Source organism: Elephas maximus, chromosome 21, assembly GCF_024166365.1.
Source record: "Elephas maximus indicus isolate mEleMax1 chromosome 21, mEleMax1 primary haplotype, whole genome shotgun sequence".
NCBI lineage: Eukaryota > Metazoa > Chordata > Mammalia > Proboscidea > Elephantidae > Elephas > Elephas maximus.
In genome coordinates, this window is record NC_064839.1 from 83,368,738 (window position 1) to 83,396,273 (window position 27,536).

Consider the following 27,536-nt stretch of genomic DNA (forward strand, 5'->3'; position numbering starts at 1 on the left):
AGAATGAAAACATCTCCTACCAGGACCTTTGGGACACAGATCTGACGTCAATTTATACCAATAAATGCACACATCCAAAAATCAGAAAGGGCCATGTCTTAGTCATCTAGTGCTGCCATAACAAAAATACCATAAGTGGATGGCTTTAACAAAGAGAAATTTATTTTCTCACAGTCTAGTAGAATCGACTTGACTGCACTCGGTTTTTAGTAGATTACAAGTCCAAATTCAGGGCATCAACTCCAGGGGAGGGCTTTCTCTGTCGGCTCTGGAGGAAGGCCCTTGTCCTCAATCTTCCCCTGGTTTAGGAGCTTCTCAGGCACAGGGACCCTGGGTCTGAAGGACATGCTCTGCTCCTGGTGCTGATTTCTTGGTGGTATGAGGTCCCCAACTCTCTGCTTGCTTCCTGTTCCTTTTATCTTTTCAGAGATAAAAGGTGGTACAGGCCACACCCCAGGGAAACTCCTTTTACATTTGATCAGGGAGGTGACCTGAGTAAGGGTGGTGTTATAATACCACCCTAATCCTCTTAACATAAGGTTACAATCACAAAATGGAGGACAACCACACAAATCATGGCCGAACCAAGGTGACACATGAATTTTTGGGAGACACAATTCAATCCATGACAGGCCAAAATCAAAGAATTATCCCTACAACACCAAAAAATAGAAAGAGAGGAGCAAAAGAAACCCTCAGGCACCAGAAGAAAGCAAATAATAAAAATGAGAGCAGAATTCAATGAAATGGAGAACAGAAAAACAACTGAAAGAGTTAACAAGACCAAAGGCTGCTTCCTTGAAAAGATCAACAAAATCAATAAGCCACTGGTCAAACCGACAAAAGAAAAACAGGGGAGAAAGCAAATAACCTGAATAAGATATGAGATGGGCAATATCACAACAGATTGAACTGAAATTAAAAGAATCACAACAGAATACTATGAAAATTTTTACACTAACAAATTTGAAAACCTAGAGGGAATGGACACATTTCTAGAAACACACTACCTACCTAAACTAACACAGAGATAGAACAACTAAATAACCTATAACAAAAGAAGAGATTGAAAAGGTAATTAAAACACTCCCCAAAACAACAACAACAAAAAGCCCTGGTCCTGATGGATTCACTGGAGAATTCTCACTGAAGAATTCTCACGGGAGAATCCTACCTATAACAAAAGAAGAGATTGAAAAGTTAATTAAAACACTCCCCAAACCAACAACAACAACAAAAAGCCCTGGCCCTGACAGCTTCAGTGGAGAGTTCTACCAAACTTTCAGAGAAGAGTTAACACCACTACTACTAAAGGTATTTCAGAGGATTGAAAAGGATGGAATACTCCCAAACTCATTCTATGAAGCCAGCATAACCCTGATACCAAAACCAGGTAAAGACACCAAAAAAAAAAAAAAAAAAAAAAAATTTCAGACGAATATCCCTCATGCATCTAGATGCAAAATTCTTCAAAATTCTAGCCAGTAGAATTCAACAACATATCAAAAAAAAAAAAAATCACCATGGCCAAGTGGGATTTATAACAGGTATGCAAGATTGGTTTCACAATAGAAAAACAATCAATGTAATCCATCATACAACTAAAACAAAAGACAAGAAGAACCACATGATCTTATCAATTGATGCAGAAAAGAGATTTGACAAAATCCAACAACGATTTATCATAAAAACTTGCAACAAAATAGGAATAGAAGGGAAATTCCTTGACATAATTAAGGACATTTATACAAAGCCGTGAAACCCTGGTGGCGTAATGGTTAAGAGCCACAGCTGCTAACCAAAAAGTTGGAAGTTCAAACGCACCAGGCACTCCTTGGAAACTCTGTGGGGCAGTTCTACTCTGTCCAATAGTGTTGCCATGAGTTGGAATCCTCTCGATGGCAATGGTTTTTTGTTTTTTTTTTTTTATACAAAGCCAACAGCCAACATCATCCTAAATGGAGAATGTCTAAAAGCATTCCCCTTGAGGATGAGAACAAGGATGCCCTTTATCACCACTACTATTCAACATTGTGCTGGAGGTCCTAGCCAGAGCAATTAGGCTAGAAGAAAAATAAATAAAGGGCATCCAAATTCATAAGGAAGAAGTAAAAGTATCTCTATTCGCAGTTGATATGATCTTAAACACAGAAAACCCTAAAGATTCCACAAGAAAACTACTGGAACTAATGGAAGAGTACTAGATACATCAAAGAATCAGGATACAAGATAAATGTACAAAAATCAGTTGGATTCCTCTACACCAACAAAGAGAACTTCTAAGGGGAAATCACCAAATCAATACCATTTACAATAGCCCCCAAGATAAAACACTTAGGAATAAATCTAACCAGAGACATAAAACACCTATACAAAGAAAACTACAAGACACTACTTCAAGAAACCAAGAGACCTACATAAGTGGAAAAACATACCTTGCTAAGGTATAGGAAGACTCAACATTGTGAAAACGTCTATTCTACCCAAAGCAATCTATAGACATGATGCAATCCTGATCCAAATTCCAATGGCACTTTTTAATGAAATGGAGAAACAAATTACCAGCTTCATACGGATAGGGAAGAGGTTCCGGGTAAGTAAAGCATTACTGAAGAAGAACAAAGTGGGAGGCCTCACGCTACCTGATTTTAGAACCTATTACACCACCACAGTAGTCAAAACAGTCCGGTACTGGTAAAACAACAGATACATAGATGAATGAAACAGAATTGAGAATCCAGACATAAATTCATCCTCACATGAGCAGCTGATATTTGACAAAGGCCCAAAGTCCATTAAATGGGGAAAAGACAGTCTTTTTAACAAATGGTGCTGACGTAACTGGATATCTATCTGCAAAAAAATGAAACAAGACCATACCTCACACCATACACAAAAACTAACTCAAAATGGATCAAAGACCTAAATATAAAATCTAAAATGATAAAGATCATGGAAGAAAAAATACGGACAACACCAGGAGCCTTAATACAAGACATAAACAGTACACGAAATATTACTAACAACGCGCAAACACCAGAAGAGAAACTAGATAACCGGGAGCTCCTGAAAATCACTGATGCTTATCCAAAGACTTCACCAGAAGAGTAAAAAGACAACCTGCAGACTTGAACAGCAAGTAGGTAAAGCAAAGGAAGAAATGATGAAGTAAAAGAACTGAGCAGAAGATTTCAAAGGGCTGCTCGAGAAGACAAAGTAAAATATTATAATGACACATGCAAAGAGCTGGAGATAGAAAACCAAAAGGGAAGAACACGCTTGGCGTTTCTCAAGGTGAAAGAACTGAAGGAAAAATTCAAGCCTCGAGTTGCAATAGTGAAGGATTCTATGGTGAAAATATTAAATGACACAGGAAGCATCAAAACAAGATGGAAGGAATACACAGAGTCACTATACCAAAAGAATCAGTCGATGTTCAACCATTTCAAGAGGTGGTGTATCATCAGGAACCAATGGTACTGAAGAAGTCCAGGCTGCACTGAAGGCATTGGCAAAAAACTGGGCTCCAGAAATTACAGAATATCAATCGAGATGTTTCAACAAATGGATGCAGCGCTGGAGGTGCTCACTTGTCTATGCCAAGAAATTTGGAAGACAGCTACCTGGCCAACCAACTGGAAGAGATCCATATTTATGCCTATTCCCAAGAAAGGTGACCCCATCGAATGCAGAAATTATTGAACAATATCATTAATACCACATGCAAGTAAAATTTTGCTGAAGATCATTCAAAAGTGGCTGCAGCAGTATGTCGACAGGAAACTGCCAGAAATTCAGGTGGTTTCAGAAGAGGACGTGAAACCAGGGATATCACTGCTGATGTCAGATGGATCCTGGTTGAAAGCAGAGAATACCAGAAGGATGTTTACCACTGTTTTATTGGTTATGCAAAGGCATTCGACTGTGTGGATCATAACAAATTATGGATAACATTTCGAAGAATGGGAATTCCAGAACACTTAATTGTGCTCATGAGGAACCTTTACATAGATCAAGAGGCAGTTGTTTGGACAGAACAAGGGGATACTGATTGGTTTAAAGTCAGGAAAGGTGTGTGTCAGGGTTGTATCCTTTCACCATACCTATTCAATCTGTAGTGCTGAGCAAATAATAAGAGAAGCTGGACTATATGAAGAAGAACGGGGCATCAGGATTGGAGGAAGACTCATTAACAACCTGTGTTATGCAGATGACACAACCTTGCTTGGTGAAAGTGAAGAGGACTTGAAGCACTTACTAAAGAAGATCGAAGACCACAGCCTTCAGTATGGATTGTACCTCAACATAAAGAAAAGAAAATTCCTCACAACTGGGCCAATGAGCAGCATCATGATAAATGGTGAAAAGATTGAAGTTGTCAAGGATTTCATTTTACTTGGATCCACAATCAACAGCCATGGAAGCAGCAGTCAAGAAATAAAAAGACGCATTGCACTGGGCAAATCTGCTGCAAAGGACCTCTTCAAAGTGTTGAAGAGCAAAGATGTCACCGTGAAGACTAAAGTGTGCCTGACCCAAGCCGTGGTATTTTCAATCGCATCATATGCATGTGAAAGCTGGATAATGAATAAGGAAGACCGAAGAATTGACGCCTTGGAATTGTGGTGTTGGCAAAGAATATTGAATACACCATGGACTGCCAAAAGAATGAAGAAATCTGTCTTAGAAGAAGTAGAACCAGAATGCTCCTTAGAAGCAAGGATGGCAAGGCTGCGTCTTACATACTTTGGATGTGTTGTCAGGAGGGATCAGTCCCTGGAGAAGGACATCATGCTTGGTAGAGTACAGGGTCAGTGGAAAAGAGGAAGACCCTCAACGAGGTAGATTGACACAGTGGCTGCAACAATGAGCTCAAGCATAACGACTGTGATGATGGCTCAAGACCAGGCAGTGTTTTGTTCTGTTGTGCATAGGGTCACTATGAGTCGGAACTGACTCGATGGCACCTAACAACAACAACATGAGTCTAAATTGACTCGAAGGAAACAGATTTGGTTTTTTGGTTTTATTTCTGACTCTCCTTGTTTCTCTGTTGCTCCAGATGAATAAAGACCAACTTCAGTCTTGTCTCTCTTTATCATGATGTTGCTTATTGGTCCAGTTATGAGGATTTTTGTTTTTCTTATGTTAAGGTCTAACCCGTAGTGATGGCTGTAGTCTTTGATCTTCATCAGTAAGTGCTTCAAGTCCACTTCACTTTCAGAAAGTAAGGTTGTATCATCTGTATATTGCAGGTTGTTAATAAGTCTTCCTCCAATCCTGATGTCACCTGCTTCATATGGTACAGCTTCTCGAATTATTTGCTCAGCATACAGAATGAATAAATACAGTAAAAGGATACAGCCCATATGCACACCTTTCTTGATTTAAACCACGCAGTATCCACTTGTTCTGTTTGATGGACTGCCTCTTGTTCTATGAGCACAATTAAGTGTTCTGGAATTCTCATTCTTTCCAGTGTTACCTATAATTTGTTACAATCCACATAGTCGAGTGCCTTTGCATAGTCAAGAAAACACAGTTAAACATCTTTCTGGTATTCTTTGCTTTTGGCCAAATCCATTTGACATCAGCAATGACATCCCTCATTCAATGTCCTCTTCTGAATCCAGTTACAATTTCTGGCAGTTCCCTGTCGATGCACTGCTGCAACAATTTTTGAATTATCTTCAGCAAAATTTGACTTCTGTGTGATAGTAATGCTATTGTTTGATAATTTCCACATTGTATTGGATCACCTTTCTTTGGAATGGGCACAAATCTGGATCTCTTCCAGTCAGTTGGCCAGCTGTTTGTCCTCCAAATTTCTTGGCATAGACAAGTGAGAACTTCCAGTGTTGCATTTGTTTGCTAAAATATCTCAACTGGTATTGTCCCTTGTTTTTTTGTCAATGCCTTCAGTGCAGCTTGGACCTCTTCCATCAATACTGTCAGTTCTTGGTTAGATGCTACTTCCTGAAATGACTGAACATCAACCAATTTTATTTTATTTTTTTTGGTTCAGTGACTCTGTATATTCCTTCCATCTTCTTTTGATGCTTCCTGAGTCGTTCAATATTTTGCCCGTAGAATCCTTCAATATTCCAACTTGAGGCTTGAATTTTTTCTTCAGTTCCTTTAGGTTGAGAAATGCCAAGCATGTTCTTCTGTTTTGGTTTTCTAACTGCAGGACTTTGCACATTTTATTATAATACTTTACTTTGTCGTATTGAGCCACCCTTTGAAATCTTCTGTTTTACTTCATCACTTCTTCCATTCACTTTAGCTACTCTATGTTCAAGAGCAATTTTCTGAGTCTCTTCTGACATCCATTTTGGTCTTTTCTTTCTTTCCTCTCTTTTAATGACCGTTTCCTTTTTTCATGTATGATGTCCTTGACGTCATCCCACAGCTCATCTGGTCTTCAGTCCTTAGCATTCAATACGTCAGATCTGTTCTTGAGATGGTCTCTAAATTCAGGTAGGATGTACTCAAGGTTGTACTTTCTATATCATGGTCATGGACTTGTTTTAATTTTCTTCAGCTTCAACTTGAACTTTCACGTGAGCAATTGATGGTCCATTCCGCAGTTGGCCCCTCGCCTTGTTCTGACTGATGTTATTGAGCTTCTCCATTGTCACTTTCCACAGATGTAGTCAATTTGATTCCTGTGTATTTCATCCTGTGAGGTCCACATGTATAGTTGCCGTTTATGTTGTTGAAAAAGTGTATTTGCAATGAAGAACTTGTGGGTCTTGGAAAATTCTGTCACGTGACCTCTGGAGTCTTTTCTATCACCAAGGCCATATTTTCCAACTACTGATGTTTCTTGTTTCCAATTTTTGCATTCCAATCACTAGTGATTATCAATGCATCTCGAGTGCATGTTTGATCATTTCAGACTGCAGAAGTTGGGAAAAATCTTAGCCATCCTCCATCGTCGTAGAGTCAATTCTGACTCATTGCAACCCTATAGGACAGAGAACTGTCTCTTAAGGTTTCCAAGGAGCAGCTGATGGATTCGAACTGCTGACCTTTTGATTAGCAGACAAGCTTTTAACCCCTGTACCACCAGGTGGGGGTAAAATGCTATCTCATTGTAGTTTTGATTTGCTAAAGATGTCGAGCATCTTTTCATGTGTTTGGTGGCCATTTGAATGACCTCTTTGGGAAAATATCTAGTGAAGTCCTTTGTCTATTTTATGACTGTGTTATTTGTCTTTTTTTTTAATTGTACTTTAGATGAAGGTTTACAGAACAAACCAGCTCTTCATTAAACAGTACACATATGGTTTTATGACATTGGTTAACAACCCCATGACATGTCAACACTGTCCTTTCTCCCTATTACCAGCTTTCCTGTCCCCTCCTGCCTTCCAGTCCTTGCCCCTGGGCTGGTGTGCCCGCTCAGTCTCCCCTTGTTTTATGGGCCTGTCCAATCATTGGATGAAGGGTGGACCTCAGGAGTGACTTCATTCCTGAGCTAAAAGGGTGTCTGGGGCCATACCTGCAGGGTTTCTCAAGTCTCTGTCAGTCCAGCAAGTCTGGTCTCTTTTTTTGAATTAGAATTTTGTTCTACGTTTTTCTCCAGCTCTGTCCAGGACCCTCTATTTTGATTCCTGTCAGAGCACTCAGTAGTGGTAGCCAGGCACCATCTAGTTGTACTGGGCTGTCTGGTGGAGGTGGCAGTAGTTGTGGTCCATCGGTCCTTTGGACTAATCTTTCCCTTATATCTTTAGTTTTCTTCATTCTCCCTTCTTCCCGAAAGGGGTGAGACCAGTGGAGTATCTTAAATGGCCACTCACAGCCTTTTAAGACCCCAGGAGCTATTCACCAAAGTAGAAAGTAGAACAATTTCTTTATAAATTATTTTATGCCAATATAGATAGATGCTCCCTACGACCAGGGTCCCCTCAGCCCCTCAGCTCAGGAATTTGGTCCCTCAGGGAATTTGAATGTGTCTATGGAGCTTCCATGACCTTGCCTTGGATAAGTTGTGCTGGGTTCCCCAGTATTGTGTACTTTCTTACCCTTCATCAAAGTACCTCTTATTTATTTAGTGTGTTTCCATCCGCACCCCTCCCCTCCCTCATAACCATCAAAGATTGTTCCTTTTTGTGTGTAAACCTTTTTATGGGTTTTTACAGTAGTGGTCTCATACAATATTTGTTCTTTTGTGATTGACTTATTTCACTCAGCATAACGCCCTCCAGGATTCGTCCATGTTGTGAGATGCTTTATTGTTGCTTAGTACGCCATTGTGTGTATGCACCATAGTTTGTTTATCCATTCATCTGTGGATGGACATCTAGGTTGTTTCCATCTTTTGGCTATTGTGAACAATGCTGCAGTGAACATGGGTGTGCATATGTCTATTCGTGTGACAACTCTTATTTCTCTAGGATATATTCCTAGGAGTGAGATTGTTGGATCACACGGTATTTCTAACTCTAGTTTCTAAGGAAGCGCCACATCATTTTCCAAAATTGTTGTATCATTTTGCAGTCCTGAAGCCTCCCCCCAGACTTCCCCCAGCTCCGCCGCGGTTCCCCACCCCTGGAAGGTTGGGGAGCGGTGGCTTCTAACTGCGGTTTGGCCCATCCACACTGCAGCCCTAACCGCAGTTTGAATTTGATGCCGGAATCCTGGGCACGCGCACACCAGGATTTGGGAGCATGCGCAGGACCTGAAGAGCTGTGTCCTCAATCTGTCCTTGGAGCTGAACATCACTGACATGATTCAACACGCAGACCTCCAAATGTCTACATGCGAGGGCTAAGGGCAGAGAGTTCTGGGCTCCAAACACAACCCCCAGATGCCACTGGAAATAAAAAGCTCCCCAACCCCCTCGGACAGCGAGAACGTGGTCTTTCAGCAGCTAAGCCCCATGTTGCTCCTTGTCTGCACAAACAATAAATTTTCACTTTGTTTCCCTTGCAACTGGTGGTGTGGCGTCCATCTTATTTTGATTGGCTAACAGGACAGGACAAGAACCCTCATTCGGTTACATTCCCACCAGCAGTGCAATAAGAGTTCCAATCTCCCCACAGTCTCTCCAACAGTTGTAACTTTCTGTTTTTTTGACTCATGCCAGTAATGCCCAGGTAAGGTGGTATCTCATTTTGGCTTTGATTTGCATTTCTGTAATGGCTGATGATCACGAGCATTTCCTCATGTGTCTGTTAGCTGCTTTGATGCCTTCTTCGGTGAAGTGCCTGTTCATTTCCTTTACCCATTTTTTAATTGTATTATTTGTCTTTTTGTTGTAGAGGTGTTGGACTTTCTTGTAGATTTTAGAGATTAGACTTCGATCGGATTTGTAACAGCCAAAAATCTTTTCCTAGTCTGTAGGTTCTCTTTTTACTCTTTTGGTGTAGTTTTTGATGAGCATAATTGTTTAATTTTTAGAAGATACCAGTTATCTAGCTTATCTTCTGGAGTTTGTGTGTTGTTAGTTATGGTTTGTATCCTCTTAATGCCATGTATTAGGGCCTGTAGTGTTGATCCTATTTTTTCTTCTATGATCTTTATAGTTTCGGGCTTTACATTTAGGTTGTAATTTGCTAATTTGCCAAATATATATAGATCAGTTACTAGATTCTTACTGGATATATGGTTTTTGAAGACATTCTCCCAGTTGGTAGTTTGTCCTTTTGCTTTTTTGGTACAGTCTCTTGATGAGCAAAATTTTTTAATTTTTAAGAGGTACCACTTATTCAATTTGTCTATAGGTGTGTGTGCTTTTGTTATTATATTAAATAATCCATTGTTAAAAGCTAGGCCCGACAGCATTGTCCCTATAATTTCTTCTAAGAATTTTACTGTTTTTGTTTGCACATTTAGGTCCTTAATCCATTTTTTGTTTTTGTGTATGGTGTGAGGCATGTATCCTTTCTCATTTTTCTGCATGTGGAAATCCAATTTTCCTAACACCATTTGTTGAAGAGAGTCTTCTTTCCCCCCATGAATTAACTTAGCACCCTTATCGAAAATCAGTTGCCCATAGATGTGAGTTTATTTCTGGATTCTCAATTTTAGTACATTGATTATTGTCTATTGTTATACCAGTACCAGGCTGTTTTGATTACTATAGCTGTCCAATGTTTTAAAATCAGGAAGTGTGAGTCCTCCTACTTTGTTCTTTTTCAACATTGCTTTTTTAGCCATTCAGGGCCTCTTGCCATTCCATATAAAACTGAGAATTAGTTTTTCCATTTCTGCAAAGAAGGCTGTTGGACTTTTGATCAGTGTGTTGAATCTATAGATTGCTTTGGGTAGTATGTATACATCACCAGGGACCCAGCAGCAGCACAGGCTGTATCTATGGAGTCCCAAAGAGCAATTTTACTTTAGAGCTTATATAGAATCTTACAGGGGTTAGAAGTGTCTTTGTGGTCCGCAGATGGCCTGGCCAGAGGAGTTACTCATTACGAGATAGTGACAAAATACTCTTTTTATCAGGTTAAAGATACACATGTCAGACACCTGGGCTCTGATTTTCCTGTGGGGGGTTGTAAATCACAGGTGGTCTGGACAGAACAAAACAAAGTTATTTGCATCAAACTAAAACAAAGAACAAAATCATTCACATTAGGTCAAAACAAAGTCATTAACAAAGGTATGGGAAGGAGGAGGCAGGCAGAGGAAGGAGAAAAACTTATAGGTTCATCATGACATTCTTTTGTTAAGCTCTCAGTCATCCATTTTGAAAAAGGAGAAAACATGCTGGGGAATATTGGAGTCACAATCTTAACAATACTTAGTCTTCCAATCTATGAACATGGAACATCTTTCTATTTATAAGTCTTCTTCAGTCTCTTCCAGCAGTGTTTTATGTTTCAATGCATAAGTCCTTCACATCCCTGGCTAAATTTATTCCTAGGTGTTTTATTCTCTTAGACATTATTGTAAATGGCCATTATATTCTTTAAATAATAGTAGCAATAATATCAACAATTGTTGTTGTTAGTTGCTGTTGAATTGGCTCTGACTCATGACAAACTTACGTATAACAGAACGAAATATTGCCTAGTGCTGCACCGTCTTCATGGTCTTCGGCAGGTGTAATCTATTGTTGCAGCTATTGTGTAGTGCCTTCAAGCCCTGAGGGCTCATCTTCCAGCACTATACTGCACAAGACTCTGTTGTAATCTATAAGGCTTTCATTGGCTAATTTTGGAAGTAGATCGCTAGGTCTTTCTGCCCAGTCTGTCTTAGTTTGGAAGCCACCTGTCCACCAACAGTGGCTCTGCTGGTATTTGAAATATTGGTGGCATAGCTCCCAGCATCATAGTGATGAAGAGAAAAATTAATAACAGACATCATATTTGATTTGAAAGTTTTTCTTACCCATGAAACCAAATATTAACTGTAAAAGATTTCCTCACCAAAAATTAATTCTGCCGGCAGACAGTCTTTTTCACCCAAAGTTGTTAATCTTTTTTCTCTTGTTAGAAGCCAACCTTACTTAATTAAAATTTCAAAAGCTATCATGGCTACAGGTGGGTGGAGGGCCAGAGACCATCCTTAAATCTCAGTAAAAGGAAGGGGGTTCAATCACAGTTAAGATTTACCAATTCTTCTCCCTGCTTTTCTTTTTATAAACCTCATTGTAACCAGCGTACTTCAAGCCATTTGCTTTTTTTTTTTCAAAACAGAATGGTCTCCCTGTATGCATATAGAATAACTGCTCAGAATAAACCTCATGTTTCCACCTCTTTACATTTTGATTATTTTTAACAACAGCAACACACAAACCATAGTATGACAAACTGACAAACGGGTGGTGTATACTAATAATAACTTTCATTTATCAAGCACTTATTATGTGCCATAAACTTAATGAGTAAATATCCAATTTTTTTTTATCTACTAAATAGACCCTCAACGAGACAGATTGACACAGTGGCTGCAACGAAAAGGCTCAAACACAACAACGATCGTGAGGATGGCGCGGGACCGGGCAGTGTTTCATTTATACATCGGGTCGCTGAGTCAGAACCGACTCAATGGCACCTAACAAGAAGTGACGTAAGTCACACACACACACACACACACACACACACACACACACACACACACACAGAGTGTGCTGAGGTGCTGAGGCACCATGGTGTCTGGTGTCAGTCCCCTGTGACTATGTCAGCCTTCTGCCCAGCTGGGCAAAGTTTACCTACTAAAAAAAAAAAAAATTCTGGGGTAAAGCAGGAAGTAAAATTCTTCTGCTCTGGAATTTTACTCCCAGTGCCTTGAAAGGAAGGGAAATAGCTCCTTACCATATGAATGAATTCCTCAAGAGGGTGCGACTGCCTTTTATCTCTGTAGTCCTAGCACCTAGCATAATGCCTACAAATAAATTATAAATATCTGTTGAATGAATAAACTATAAATTCTCAGGGATCGTCTTCACATTTAAGGCTAAATCTGCTAAAATGGCCCGAGTCACGCAGGATCTCTCCAGAAAGCTTATAGAGGTTGAAAGCATAGACTCCCAGACTCCCTGGATTTAAATGCTGGCAATGTACTCCTGGTCAATTTGCTTAACCTCGCTCTACTTCAGTTTCCCCCTCTGTAAAATGGGGATACCTCATAGAGTTTTTTTTTTTTTTCCCCATAGGGTAGACAAAAAAAAAAACGCAAAAAATGAGAGGATTAAATAAGGTAATATTTATAAAGCACTTAGAATACAGGTTGGCACACAGTTAAGAGCTATGTAAACTGAAACCAAACCAGTTGCCTTTGAGTTGATTCCGACTCATGGTGACCTGTCAGAGCAGAACTGCTTGTATTGATAAATAGCTTCCTCAGTTTGCTGACCTTTTCAATGATAGCGCTATGATGAATATCTAGAATAACTGTTCTGTAGTGCCTTGTCAGGCTTTTCCACTATTACCTTTTAAAAAATTCTCATATCACTCCCACTTGAAGGAAGGTATTATTGCCCCCAATTTAGAGGAGAAAGTGGAGTTCTGGCTGAGGAGTGGTAGCTAGCTAGCTGATTCCAGAGCTGGCACTATCCACACTACATGAAACCCAATGGAGAAAGTGAAGATGAAGCTAGCAGAGGGAATTCTAAGTTCAAATAAACTGTGACTGTGTCTTGTAAAGAAGACTTCTTAGTAACTTTCACATAATGCGGAAAGATGGATTGCCAAATGAATAACACTTCCAAAGATGGTGCAGATATCAACTCAGCATTTCCTAGAATTTACTGGGGGTGCAATTTCAAATTATTTCCCTCTCCGAAAAGGCTCCATAGTTAAAATCAATGCAGTGATTTGAAGGGGTGTTTACATCAAAACTTGAACACTGTGTAGACAGGTCTGATCTTGCAGATAAACTCTCACAATAGGCCTCCATCAGTGACTTGGCTAGTTCTTAGAAGATATTTGTGAAGAGAATCTATACCAAATTGTCTTAACGTTTTAGCACTTAACTTTAAGGATATGAAGACATTACAGTGGCTCTGAGCCAACCCCATCTTTCTTTTTTGGTATGCTCATTGAGTACACCAAACCACTGTTTTGGTTCAGCTGTTTCAACCTTGTAATTCTCCTCTGTAGGTGTGTGAGGGGATAGAGCAGGATGAGGGGAAAAACAAGGATAGAGCAATTATAATTTTGTATGATCCTCTATTAGAAATTCAAATAAAATATAAAGAATATTTGAATGTATGAACATCAGGGAGACATACACTAAAAGCTCATATTAAATTTCTCACATACAAAGAAAAGATTTTTGAAAACTTTTTTTTTCCAGAAAGCTACCAAAAGGGATAAAGTGTTAGAAAGTAAGATGGATGGAATCTGTCCATTAGAAGTAGGGTTTTAACGTTTAAAAATTCAACTTTACATCAGTTTTATCATCCCGCTGGGCTTGAGGTGAATCCTTCACCAAGGAAGAACAGCCAGGAGCAGAGAGCCTGTCCTTAGAGAGACAGAGAGAGAGACAGAAAACAAAAACAAAACATGGGTTTCTTTCAAATCCATAAAATCAAAGGCTTGTAAACACAACTAAATTGTATCACATCGTGTTATTACTATACTCCCATGTTTTGAATCCCACTTCAGCAAGAAATCAATGCCCATAGGGAAGACACATCCAATGTTCTCACCTCTTAGTTCCATCACCTCATTTCCAATGGTGTCTCTTTCATGCTACTTCACTCTTCTACTCAGTCACAACCTTTTCATTCTTAAAATTTGCCGCATATCCAAACGATTAATTTAGACAATTCATTTTCTAACCACGACCTCCCATTATTTTAGTCTTCTTGTTCCATACTCCCACTACAATGGATCTTCAACTTCCTCAGGACCTTCAACTTCCTCAGGACCACCAGGCCATGGACCATAATTCTCATTCCCTTAATCTCCCCACGTTTTAATTTCCTTCCTATCCAACTTAGAGTCCATGAATTGAGTAACTCATTTTGCATTACCCTAAAATCTGTGGCTCTTTTGTCTGTTTGCTACAAATGCTGGCAAAAGCTTGAAGTTGGATAAATCTAACACATGCAATATCTGTGATACTACACAAGTAACTAAGTGTCAACAGATACGAATCACACACAGGGCAGGCTGGTACCACACTCAAATCATAATTATTAATTTCAACTGGGTTCGCCACACTGTCCAGCAATCTTCCTAAACTCTGGTCAGCTCAGTCTTCTACTCTTGAGAATGGGTGTTTCAAACTCCTGATCCCACAATCACCTCTCTAGCTTTCAGCAGACTCCTTGCCTTCTATTCCATAGGGGAAAAAATTACCATGAGGGAACTTCCTCAATTTCCTGTTACAAAAACTACAAACCTAGCTTCATTTGTACCATTCTCATCCTTTCCCTGTGCAGGAAAAAAAAATTTTTCCAACTCGTGCTGATGTCCCCTTCTTCCATGTTTTTAAGAGCTGTTACTTTTCTCTCTGGTATTTTCAATATTCCTTTTCACTGGATCCTTGACATCACCATAGTCATGCCCAAATCTCTCATATTAAAAAAAGAAAACAAAAAAGTAAACTCACTTCTCCCTCCAGCTACTTCTTTCTCTTTCCACCCTGTCTTTCAAATCCAAATTTCTCAAGCTGTTTCCTCACTTTCACTCATCTATCACCATGCTGGCTTCTGCCCTGATATTTGCACAAAATCCCCTTTGTTGGGGTCACCCATAACCTCCAGTTATAAAACGGACACATTTAAACATTTTAATTCTCTCTGAACATTCAGTAGTTTGTCACAGCTGGCCGTTCCCTTTCAAAACGGTTTCTTCCTTTGGCTTTCCCTCTCTGTACTCTCCTGCTTCCCTCCTACCACTCTTTTCAGCCTTGCTTCTCAGATCTTTAAATGCTGGTGCCTCATTTCCTTTACTCTCTCCCTAGAGGAGATCTCTAGGTATAGGATCTACAAGACTCTGTGGCCACATCTGCTCTCCCTCCTCTTGCTGATTCTCCTCCAGGCGCACGGACCCCTTCGGTGTTTCTTAAACTTGTTAGGCATTAGAGTTTTGTATATATTTTGGTAAAATTGATGGATAGCTTTCAACAAATTTGTCTGCTTCCCTGAGTTTACAGTTATGTCATCCAGAAACATATGGCATAAAGGGGCAGATTAGACAATGGGCTCTTTCAGCTCAAACATGCTACTTAGTATTGTGCCAAGTTTAAATTTGGCAAAAGCATTTTCTTAAAAGAGAAATGCTTGCCTTATCTGAATATCATTCCTATAAGTGTCAATTCCTTAGTTCCTTTCATTATCAATGAAGCAGACAGTTGATATTCTGTGCGTGAAAATTATTTTGTGGATATTTGTTAGATTGCTTATCATGTGATAATTTGTTATAATCATACTGCAAAGAATAAGATGGAATAATTAGGGGATGAATTAAGAAACTAATGTGAATAAACATCCTATCTAGTTTGCTCCTTCAACTAAAAGAGCTGATACTGATAATTACTTCAGGCTCAAGTCCTAATATTAAATATACTATGATTTCTCAACTAGAACCTACAGACATTGAACCAAAGAATAAAGCAACCAAGCTAAACAAACTCCATTAACATGGCTACGTGGAAAAAAAAAAATTGTGGAAGTTTATAGCAATCCTCAGCAACCCTACCTTCTGTACTGATGTATTTTCTCATTACTGAGTTTTAGCCCCACCTCCTCCCCTTAAATTAATTCTATTTTAAAAGCCAGGTAATATATTTCCATGGTTCAAAAAATCAAAATGATACAGAAAAGTACACACTGAGAAGTCTCACGCCCATCTCTGTCCCCGATTCACCATTTCCACTGTTATTAGGGTGAAGGTAGGGGCCAGTCCACAAGACCACTCTCACTTCTGAATTATAAGTCTTGGGGTCTCAAAGACAACTCTCAGCTTTGATAATTCACTTGGACTCATCAAACTCACTGAAAGCCGTTATACTCACAGTTATGGTTTATTACACCAACAGAGATTAACATCAGTCAAGGGAAGAGGCAGATGTGGCACAGTCCAGAGAAGTTCCACAGTGGGGCTTCCAGTTGTCCAGAGTTAACTTTCCTGGCAAGGGTGTGTGACGAGCACAGAATATTGCCAACCAGGAAGCTCACCGGAGTCTGGGTGTCCAGTTTGTGGTAGGGTTCAGTCATGTAGATCTGGTTCGCCTCCCAGGTGACTGAAGTCAGTCTCCAGCCCCTCCAGAGGTCAATTGCATATCACATGACCCAGAGCCCTCACCCTAAATCACATCGTTAGACTATCTAGGTCTAATAAAGACACTCTTATCAGATACGACATTCTAAAGGCTTAAAGATCACTTCCCAGGAGCTGAGGAGAATGGCTAGACCTCTCTTTGCATAAGACTGATTTTTTACTATACAATTAGTTTCTTTTTTTACCCTTCTGCTGTCTCTTTATGGAAACACATTTTCTAGTCTTCCCCCTTTAACACAAAATACGCTATATATATTATATATATATGCCTACTCAACCATATGTGCAATAATCTTTCCCTAACACTTGAAAATTTTTTAACACTTGAGTATGGTCCTCTTCATTCTGTTTTATACCATAACGTTCCATCGTGTCTTCTTTGCAATTGAGTTGCTACTTTTTTTTTTTTTTTTAACCATTAAAACAATGTTGTGATCAATAATCTTGTGTTATAATTTTGTACATGTGCTGGTCATTGGATAGGTTGGGTTTCAAGAAATGAGGCTGCTACCTTAAGGAGCAACTAATTTTACAGGTATTGCCAGATTCTCCTCTGTGATAGTTAAGATTGTGTGTCAATTTGGCTGGGCCACGATTCTTGTTTTGGCAGTCGTATAATGTTGTGATCACTTCCCTGTTGAGATTTGTTATGTGATCACCTCCATGATAGGATCTGTTGAGTGGTACTGGTGGGGGTGGGGCCTGTGGCAACTCATCGCCCCCTCAGCCTTCATCTCTCCACCCTCAACTGCCTAGTCCTTCCTGCCCTTTTTGCTGGGGCTTTTGCTTGCTCTGGCTCCTGCAGCTGGCTCCTGTTCATCTGACCTCCAGTTCTTGGGACTTGGGTTAGCAGCTTACCTGCAGTCTTGCCTGCTGATCTTGAGATCTGTCGATCTTCACAGCCTGCAACAGCATTACTTTCCAGCCTGCCGATCTTGAGTTCACCAGCACCTGTGGCTACATCAATCAGAAGCCTCTTTCCTACCCCATGGACTTGGGACTATTACAGCCTTTAAAAACCAGTGAGCCATTTCCTTGACATAAATCTCTCTTTATATATTTATACACTTTCTTGGTTTTGCTTCTCTAGAGGACCCAGCCTAAGTCAACCTCCATGAGAAATTTATACATTTTTGTTCTCCAAGCAGTACATGAGAATGCCCATTTCACCATAGCCTTACCAACAGAATATGTTATCAAACTTCTGGATTTTTGCCAGTCTGATAGGTGACAAATGATAGTTAAGTTTTAATTTGCATTTCTCTAATTATAATCATGATTAAACTCTTTACCCAAGTTTAAGGGACATTTGGTGAACTGTCTGTTCATGTCTTTGGCCCATTTTTCTATTGGGTTGTTGGTCTTCTCTTTTTAATAAATGCCCCCATTGCCATTGAATTTATTCTGACTCATGATGATCCCATGTGTGTCACAGGAGAACAGCAGTCCTTAGGGTTTTCAATGACTGTAACCATACGGAAGTAGACTGCAGCGCTACTGGGTGAATTTGAACCACCAGCTTTTCAGTTAGCAGCCGAGTGCAAATCATTTGCACCACCCAAGGGCCTTTTAATATATGAGAACTCTTTTTACAGTAGAGATTAGAATGGGCTAGATTGTCTCAACACATCACAGAATCACAGCTTTAAAATAGTCAAAGCAGTCATTAACACCACCATTTACTGTTGCAGGAGTCCTGTTTCCACTTAGGACAATTTGATTTTATTTTTCTGACTTAAAAGTAACATGTTCATTATAGATATATTGAAAGGAATTAAAAACCACCCACATTTCCACTTTATTATATTCTTTTTCTAAGTACACGAAGAAAAAAGGAAACATCTTCCCTTGTGTCAATTCTTATCTCCCAGAGCAGCCATCAGTGAACATCAAAGGTTTGTTGCATATGCCCTTGGTTTCTTTTTTCCTCATCAGCCCAATTTAGGAGTCTCTCGGTGGGTCAAATGGTCAAGTGCCAGACTACTAGCTGAAAGGTTGGTGGCTCCTCGAAGACAGGCCTAGTGATCTGCTTTGAGAGGTTACAGACTTGAAAACCCTCTGTAGCAAGTTCTACTTTGACACATGGGTTGCCATAAGTGAGAGCTGATGCGAGAGCAACTAACGATAGTCCAATTTAAAATTTACATGGTAGAAAATGTTTTATTTCAGTAATATCTTTTATACGGTGTTACTCATTACTCTACAAAGCAAACAAACAAAAATATAATTGTACCTAAGGACTGAGATGTATGCAAACCTAGTATTTTCTTATCAAGGTCATTTTAGGAACAGGGCCTCTGAGAGAAATTGGGAAGCATAGGAAGTCTGCTTACCCTATTTGGTAATCTGCCACCATCTCAAAATACTAGAGTACTGTTGCATTCTCTTTGACTCTTCAAACTAAGCTCTTGGTTAAAAATAGTTTCACTTCCAGTTAGTAGTAGCACAACATCAAAGTCAATAACAACAACAAAAAACATGAACACACTGGTAATTTTGTTAAACTTATATTTTGAAGTAAAAATTCAGAATAACACATTTTTACAAAATTGTCACAGCAACAACCTTAAGATACCGTTGCATGCTACATTTACAAAAAATACAAACCTAGTAAAAACGAATAGCTGTCATTTATATATGTGATTTTCTTTCTTTAAACAAAAAGAAAGCTAACTAAAAAGGTCAGACTGAGAGCCATTGCCAGGATGATGCAGTAATAGCCCAACACCTCCGTGGGAAGGAGGCTTCGCGCTGTGCTGTTGCTCCTCTCGGGCCTTCCACTTCCTCAGGCACCACGAGAGGCCCAGGCTGGGTGATTTCTCAAGTCCTGTGTGCCATGGTCCTTTCAGCTCAGAGGATGGTGGAAGACGGTATCACTGTTTCCTTTTGATTGTAAACTTCAAGTATGCTAAAAATTTTACTACAAAGAGTTCTATGATTTTTACTGTGACTCCCACCACCTTTGGGAAATTTCCATTTTAGAAGCTTCTGATTTGGTTCACTTACTTGGAAGTTCCTGCCTTGGAAGCTATCCCCCATGTATACCTGTATAAGCCAGAACTCCTTTTTTGAAGGACTGTGGCTCTTGCCTTCTTCACAAAAGCGAGGCAGTGACTGTGCAGGATCAAACCACCTTCACTCTGATTACCAGGTACCCAGCTAATTGGCTTATTGCTCTTACATCAGGTTGCTTATCATACAAGCTGCACCTTGGTATGCTCCTCTAGAATTGCTTCATTTCATGCTGCTAATAATGAAACATGAAGTTTGAGGTTTTTACATAACAGCTTCTCAGGAATTTTGCTGGTATGTGAAACGATTAATTTGCATAGGAACAAATGATAGGATACTTATGCTGATAGATAAGCTGTATCTCAGCACCCATAGCTGTAATCCTGTCCCTTCATTTAACGTTGCATTTGGCTTTTAAAGAGTCAACTCAGTAAGCTTGTACTCTCAAAGAAAATCTCTACTTTCTTTTTCAATACGAAACATGATTTTTTAAAAAAACCCACAAAGACATGCTCAAGATAAAACATCACAAAATCATGAACTCAGGTAAATGTTCTAAAAACGCAATTAACCAGTTTTAAAAGGAAAGATCTTCACAGCCAAATAACAGATCGGCTTATAAAATAAACAATATCACCTGTGAGTAATATGCGCCCTTAAATAATTAACTACATGAGACCAAACAATCAATGGTTACCCAAAAGCAGGATGAGAAGGCAAGGAAAGGAAGGGAAGCTAGATCAAGGCAAACAGAATGGAAAGAATGAGAATGCTGACACGTGGTGAAAATTGTAACCAATGGCACAGAATAGTTTGTATAAAAATTGTTAAAGGGGAACCGAATTTGCTAGGTAAACTTTCACCTAAAACACAATATTATTAAGAAAAAAAAGTAAAGGTCTTCAAGCCTTTGATCATGCCAGTGGATCCCCAAGTTCTAGGATCCATTATTCCACATCACCGTTTTTACAGTCTGAGAAAAACTAAAACCCATAGTCTTAACTGGGGGCATATTATTATAATTCATTACTCCAATATGTAACTTTTTCATAATCACTTGAAAATTCATAGTACAGTATCACTCAAACTTGCTAATTACGAGAGATGCAAATCTACAATCATTTCCTCTCATAATGATTATAACATTATCCATTTAAATTTATTCCTAATTAAATTTGATTTCAACTACCTGATTTTGAGTTTGAGGTAGCTTCACAGGAGCTCTATTGCTATGAAAATGGTATGTTTCAAAGGACCAGCTGAAGTATGAGACTTCAATAAAAGAGGGAAATACAGTATGGGTTATACCATTTTCTCACTTGGCTTACAAATTAAAAAATAATCAACCATTTCTTCAGTGATGAAAATACAGCTCCTTTGTGAGCATGGACACGATGCACGGGATCTGCTTCTTTGCATGAAAAGTACAGTCAAGGGAATAGGATTCAAATTCTGTTGCGACCTTCCGGTTGACCCGAGTGAGGATATGCATGAGCTCCAGTTTGTGGGCGTACTGTCGCAGCATGGCGCAGAGTGACTGGATGAACCAGGAGCCGTCCTTCGAATTTCGCCAGGAATAGTAACCTACAAGGTACAATGTAATCAAAATACCATGGGTTTCTACGAATTGTCATATAACGACAAACGTAAAAATATGCAGGAACTCCCACAGGTCTTATTAGCAATAAAAAAAAAAAGCAACACATTTGGTTTCAGGGGGAATGATGATGGAGGTAAAAAAAACCTGCCCTGTGTATATACCATTGCTTTCATCAAAGAAAAAGAATTGTGGACTAATTTTACCATTCAATTACTAAGAGTTCTACTTCCTGGGTTCCCCTTCCAGGAGGGAAGAACAAGTAAACGTGCAGAAGGTAAGAAGATACGAAGCAGAGATATCTAAAAATGATCATTATAAATAGCACAGTATTTCAATCAGACTTAATTTTGTTCTAACATTGGCTTTCCCAAGAAATAAACTCATAATGTATGCATAAATGTGTGTGCTTTTAAATTGTCTACAGGGTGCCTGGAAAAAGTCCAAAAAGGGAAAACAGTATATTTATTGCACTTTTTTCAGATTAAATATTGGACCCATTGTTTTAAATTTAGAAGTACTTTACCTGGAGGTTAAAGGAAACTATATCAAGCATATCTGAAAATGTAACACCCTAGATAAAAATACATTTACTGGGTACAGGGTTTCCTTTCGGGGTGATGAAAAAGCTCTAGAACTAGATAGTGGTGATGGTTGCATGACACTGTGAATATACTTAATGTCACTAAATCGTACACTTTAAAATGGTTAGTTAAAATGGTGAGTTTTGTTAGGTGTATCAGGATAAAAAAAATTTCTAAAGCATGAAGAAATTCACAATAAAACGGTGAATTTTATGTATGTGTATCTTACCATAGTCAAACTTTGTGACATCCTAAATTACTTGTATGATAAATAGTTGTATGACCAATAAATATTTATTGATATGATGGCATGTGCAATACAACCACAAAAAATTGGAGGTTAATATAGGATACATTGTTGTTGTTAGGTGCCCTGGAGTTGGTTCCTATTCACAGTGACCCTATAGAACAAAGCAGAACTGCCCCATTGGGTTTCTAAGGAGTGGCTGGTGGATTTGAACTGTCAACCGTTTTGGTTAGCAGCTGAGCTCTTAACCACTGTGCCACTAGAGCTCCTTCAATAGGCTATCGTAATGGACTGAATTGTGTTCCCCAAAAGTATGTGTTAGCTTGGTTAGGCCATGTGGTTGCCCTCCATTTTGTGATTTTCCTTTATGTTATATATCTGACTGTGGTTAAAAAGATTAGGGTGGGATTATAACACCACCGTTACTCAGGTCACCTCCCTGACCCCAGTGTAAAGGGAGTTTCCCTGGGGTGTGGCCTGCACCACCTTTTATATATACACGCACACAAATTTTTCCAGTCAAACTTTCGGCCAGAGATAATTTTTTGAGACTTCTCTGTGATTAAGGTACACTATAATACAGATAAATTAGTTGTTCTTTAGGGACATCAAACTCTTGACAGCCTTTACAACACACTCTTCATTGTTTCATTCAATGATAAATCAAAGTAATTAATGTGAAATCTACATATAGCTTTCATTATTTGTAACTTTCTTACCAGGTGCTGTAGAATACGCATATAAGAAGTCTGCCTCAACTGGTATTTTCTGACATGTCATGTCTTCACCAAGGCTACTGTCTGTTTCAATGCCACAGTCCAAATCTGTACCTCTGCAGGCCTGAATGTTAGAAAATAACCATTAAAAAAATGTGTACGCATTTTTCCAAGAATTAGAAATTATTTTTAAGAAATGCAAAGGCTGCGTAAAAATTGATGTTAATTATGCTGAACCTTTTTGTTATAAGTCTAAATTAAAATTTATTCCATATCTCCTAATTGATGGTTTAAATGAAGAAAAAAGTAACAATAATTCAGTAGCCTCAAGGAAAAAATAAATCCTTTGGATATTCTACAACTGAGTAAACTAATCCCTGACCAGTCCTCAATAGGAGCCCCTGTTATGGTATTTGGCCATTAAGCGAGTACTTAGCTGTGAGTCCATCCAGAGGTGCCTTGGAAGGAAGGCCTGGGGACCTATTTCTGAAAAATCAGCCACTGAAAACCCCACAGAGCACAGTTCTATCTGACACACGTGAGATCACCCTGAGTCAGAATCAACTTGATAGCAAAAAACAACAATCTGCAATAACCAAGTTGACTTTAGCTAAGTTATACAGTACCTGAATAATGAAAAGTTTGGGTTTTCCAGTTAGACTTCTACAATTATCTCCTCTGAAGAAAACTGTTAATTTTTTCAGGTCAACAGGTCCATTTGTTCCATAAATAACTCCTTCATCACCATGGCTTAGAAGCACACAAATAAAACTGCTCCTTTTGCTATGATCTTCTTCAGAAACTTGAAAGATATTTACCAATAAGAAAAAAAGAAGTACAATTTATTCGATAATCTCAGATAAACTGTATGGGAACAAGATGAAGAAACTGAACTAAGAGATCATCTAAACTCGGGGCAAAGCGACATACGTGAAAACATTTCAGGGAGTTGGCATGAATAACTGTTTTTTTAATTCTTAGTAAGATATGTAAGATTAGGACTACATACAGCATAATCCTACAATTCTCATACTTTATTATATGCATAATTATAGCTAGGCCAAAATATAAAATTGGACAACGAAGGTCATTTGAATTTTCTTACCATTGTGCATCAATTGCAAAATTTCTTCACGCGTAAGATCATTTTTATTCCTGACTTCGTATTTCAAGTTCCTGAATGTTTCCCTGAGGTTTGCTGCATCTACGTCTGTACCAGACCGAGGTGCCATTCCTTGGAACAGAAAGAATACTTTTAGATGCTTAAAAAAAAAAATAATAACTGAATTGAAATGAAAGGAACTACTCAATGACAAACACAACCTATAATAAATCCATCCTTCCAAATGCTGAGAATATTCTAATTATTTTGATCATGATGATACAAAATCTCTTTAATTTTTTGGCATATAAAAACATTTCTTAATATAAACTGTATCAGCGTTACAGCCACAAAGATACTTTCATAGGTGCCTAGTGAGTGAAAAACAGGAACAACTTAAATGCCTACTAGTAAGTGTTTGCTTAAATAAACTAGGATTCATTCACATAATGGAATACTATGTTGCCATCTTGTAGACAATATTTTGCCATGGAAAAAATGGCCAGTTTAAAAAAAAAAAAAAAGACCAGAAGACAGCACGGTCCTACTTTTGTTTTAAAAAATTATATGGGTGGGTATCTAACTATCTCCCACATACATGCACACCCAACTCTCTCATAGAGGAAGTGTGCTTCCTCGACTCTACACCTCTAATGATCTTAAGATACATTACTAATTTCATAGTATCTTTTCAGGAAACAAAAATCAAAACACTACCACATTAATACTATTCACCAAGCATTCTGCTATGGGTAACTTCCTTTAATCCTTCCAGTCACCATAAGGTAGTTATTATCATGTACTAGCTTCATTTGTACAGGTGTGAGAAATCCAGCATGAAGAGTTAAGAAACTTGTCCAAAGTAACGAAGCCAGTGTCAGAGCCAAATCCAGGGATCCTGGGCTTTTTTGACCACTTCTTTACAGTACCATCAACACAAATATACTTATCAATTGCATGATGCACTCAGATCTCAAAAATGCTAAAATGTGGGGGGACTTTAATATGTATGAATAGAAAAAAAGACTATACCTTTAATGTGTAGTTGCTTATCTCTGTGTAGTCTGATTTTCTTTCTTTTTTTTTTTTTTTATTTTGCTAATCTGTAATTTCTGAGATTTGTTACAGGCATATATTGTTTTTATAAAAATTAAAAAGATCCTCAAGGTTTTGACACTGGAAAGCCTGAGGACACCATGTAGCTGTGTGACAAGGTGACTGACCGCTAGTGCCATTTGTGAGTCTCTCAGAACAGGAAACACCAGGCTGTCAGAGATGGCTGTGAGAGCTTCATCTTCTAATTTCAAACCAGAAAACCTTATTTCAAAGCAAAAGCCAACTACTAGTCCAAATATTTTTTTTGGAGAGGGGGACATGGGGAGAGTGAAATGACATTTTTTGTTGTTGTTGTGTGTTTTTAAAGAATAGGTTCAACAGTGTAAAATTCTATAGGATGATGGTATCATTAAGTAATATTGTGAGGCAGAATATTTGAAATAAAATTTTAAAAACTAATGATGAAACAATGTCCTCTCTACTTAATGGTTGGAGGTGGTAGCTCAATATACAGCCAAAAGCAATAAAGATGGCATTATTCAGGTTTAGAGATCCATTTTCAACTACTCTATTCGCATTCATTATAACTAATCTTAAAAACAAATGCTGCTTATCTTTCCACTGTATTGGGCTTCTTTCCATTTTCACAAGCACCCTGATCTGAACTCCTGACTTATAGATTACCTCAGGAGCCTCCTAAATTGGATTCACCTCCTCTAGTTTTTCAAATTTAAAATTAATTCTAATATGATTAAAATACACATTCAGAGTATTAGTACACAATTACTTTAAAAGTGAAAACAGGGAAAGAGCCAAAACATTCATTTACACGGCAAATTATGTAAGTTAAGTGGATGATATATTTACAGAATAAAATATTATATAATCATTAAAATAACAGACATGAAAATTATGCAGCAACATGAAAAATGCCTATATTATATTAAGCTAAACAAGCAGGGTGCAATATTGATTGCATATGTGAATAAAATCAAGTTTTAAAAACTGTCTAGGAAAAAATACTGGGTAAAAATACACCAAAATGTTAGGTTTTTTTGGGGATTGTAAAGTATTTTACTTTCTATATTCTCTAGAAAAATATTCAGAATTGTATTATTAGAGTCAAATTTTACGTAGTATGGAGACTGAGAAGGGATTTGGTGACTAGGCTGTGGCAGTGGAGTGGTCGAGGTAGAAAACAGAGCAAACCGGGTTTAGGAGGGAAAGGAAACAAGTGGAGATGGCAAGCTTAAATTTTCTGTTCAAAATTCATAGAATAGAGAAAGACAAAAATCAGACCAAAACGTAAGAGGAAGCAGATAAAGAAAGATCTCCTTAAGATGGGAATAAGAGTTCCTCAGTAGAGCAACTAGAGAAACGAGAAAATAAAATAGAATGATATACAGATTAAAACTCCGGCTTTGGAGTCAGCCAGATAAGATCTGAATCGCAGCTTAGCTACTAAAAGTATCTGTATGGCTCTGTACAAGGTTCTTAACCTTTCAGAATCTAATAGTAGCTACTTTTCAGGGTTGTTGTAAAAAGTAATAATACTAGTACTTTGTTAAGAACTTTCCATTAGCATTAAAGAGGGAGCAAGAGAATAAAGAATGAAGTTTACTGAGAAGTCAGGGTAGAAGAGGCCAAGCATACAGATAAGAGAACAGCTCTTGGAAGAGAGAAAGACAGGTACACGAGTTCGAGTTCACGTTGTATCATGTGACTTATAGGACAGTGCCTTCTCTCTACTCATGATTATCCTGTCATAGTTTTCTGACTAATAACAGATAAATACTATTTTTAACATCTCAAATGGTACACATATTTAAAAAGGACAAAAAATTACGTAAGATACATACCAGTGCCTGGATGAAAGTTTTTGTTATTAATTATTATACATAAGCCCATCTCAGGATAGTCCATTTTGTAACTACTGTCCAGGGGCGCCCCAGAGTCTGCTGCTTTGCCTCCATGGAGGACCCTTCTGTTCAGAATCAAACAATAGTTGACGGAATTAGAAATGACCAACGCTGCTACTCACATTAATAACAGTTTTCAAACCTGTAAGAACAGCTACCATTTATTAAACGTTATGAGACAATGATGAAGGCCTTTAAATTTAAATTTCACAACAGTCCGTTTTACAGATGATGGAATGACCCTCCATGAGGTGAAGTAATGCGTTGAGGGTTATGTAGATATTATCAGAGCCAAGGATGATAACATCTGTTGGACTTCAGAATTCAAGCTTTTAATCTCTGTATTTATGTTTTCCACCAAAATGTTAATAAACTTTTCATCAAATAGTTTTTTTTTTTTAATAGTACTTTAGATGAAGGTTTACAGAACAAACTACTTTCTCGTTAAACAGTACACATACTGTCTTATGACATTGGCTAACAACCCCACGACATGTCAACACTCTCCCTTCTAGACCCTGGGTTCCCTATTATCAGTTTTCTTGTCCCCTCCTGCCTTCTAGTCCTTGCCCCTGGGCTGGTGTACCCCTTTAGTCTCGTTTTGTTTTA

General features: G+C 38.4%; 1 protein-coding gene across 5 annotated transcripts in view; it reads right to left on the bottom strand.

The window, feature by feature from the left end:
• Positions 1 to 19,244: 19,244 nt before the first annotated feature.
• CASP3 (caspase 3) overlaps positions 19,245 to 27,536 on the bottom strand; it is a 45,795-nt gene continuing 37,503 nt past the window's right edge. For 4 of the 5 annotated variants that reach the window (XM_049864881.1, XM_049864882.1, XM_049864880.1 and 1 more), the window contains exons 3-7: positions 26,868 to 26,992; positions 23,956 to 24,084; positions 23,477 to 23,652; positions 22,854 to 22,974; positions 19,245 to 21,290 (exon numbers count right to left, since the gene is read on the bottom strand). In XM_049864881.1, the coding sequence (XP_049720838.1) occupies positions 21,061 to 21,290; positions 22,854 to 22,974; positions 23,477 to 23,652; positions 23,956 to 24,084; positions 26,868 to 26,992 (781 nt within the window). In that variant the 3' untranslated portion in view covers positions 19,245 to 21,060. The remainder of the gene's footprint in view (positions 21,291 to 22,853; positions 22,975 to 23,476; positions 23,653 to 23,955; positions 24,085 to 26,867; positions 26,993 to 27,536) is intronic. The other variant, XM_049864883.1, reaches the window with a different exon arrangement.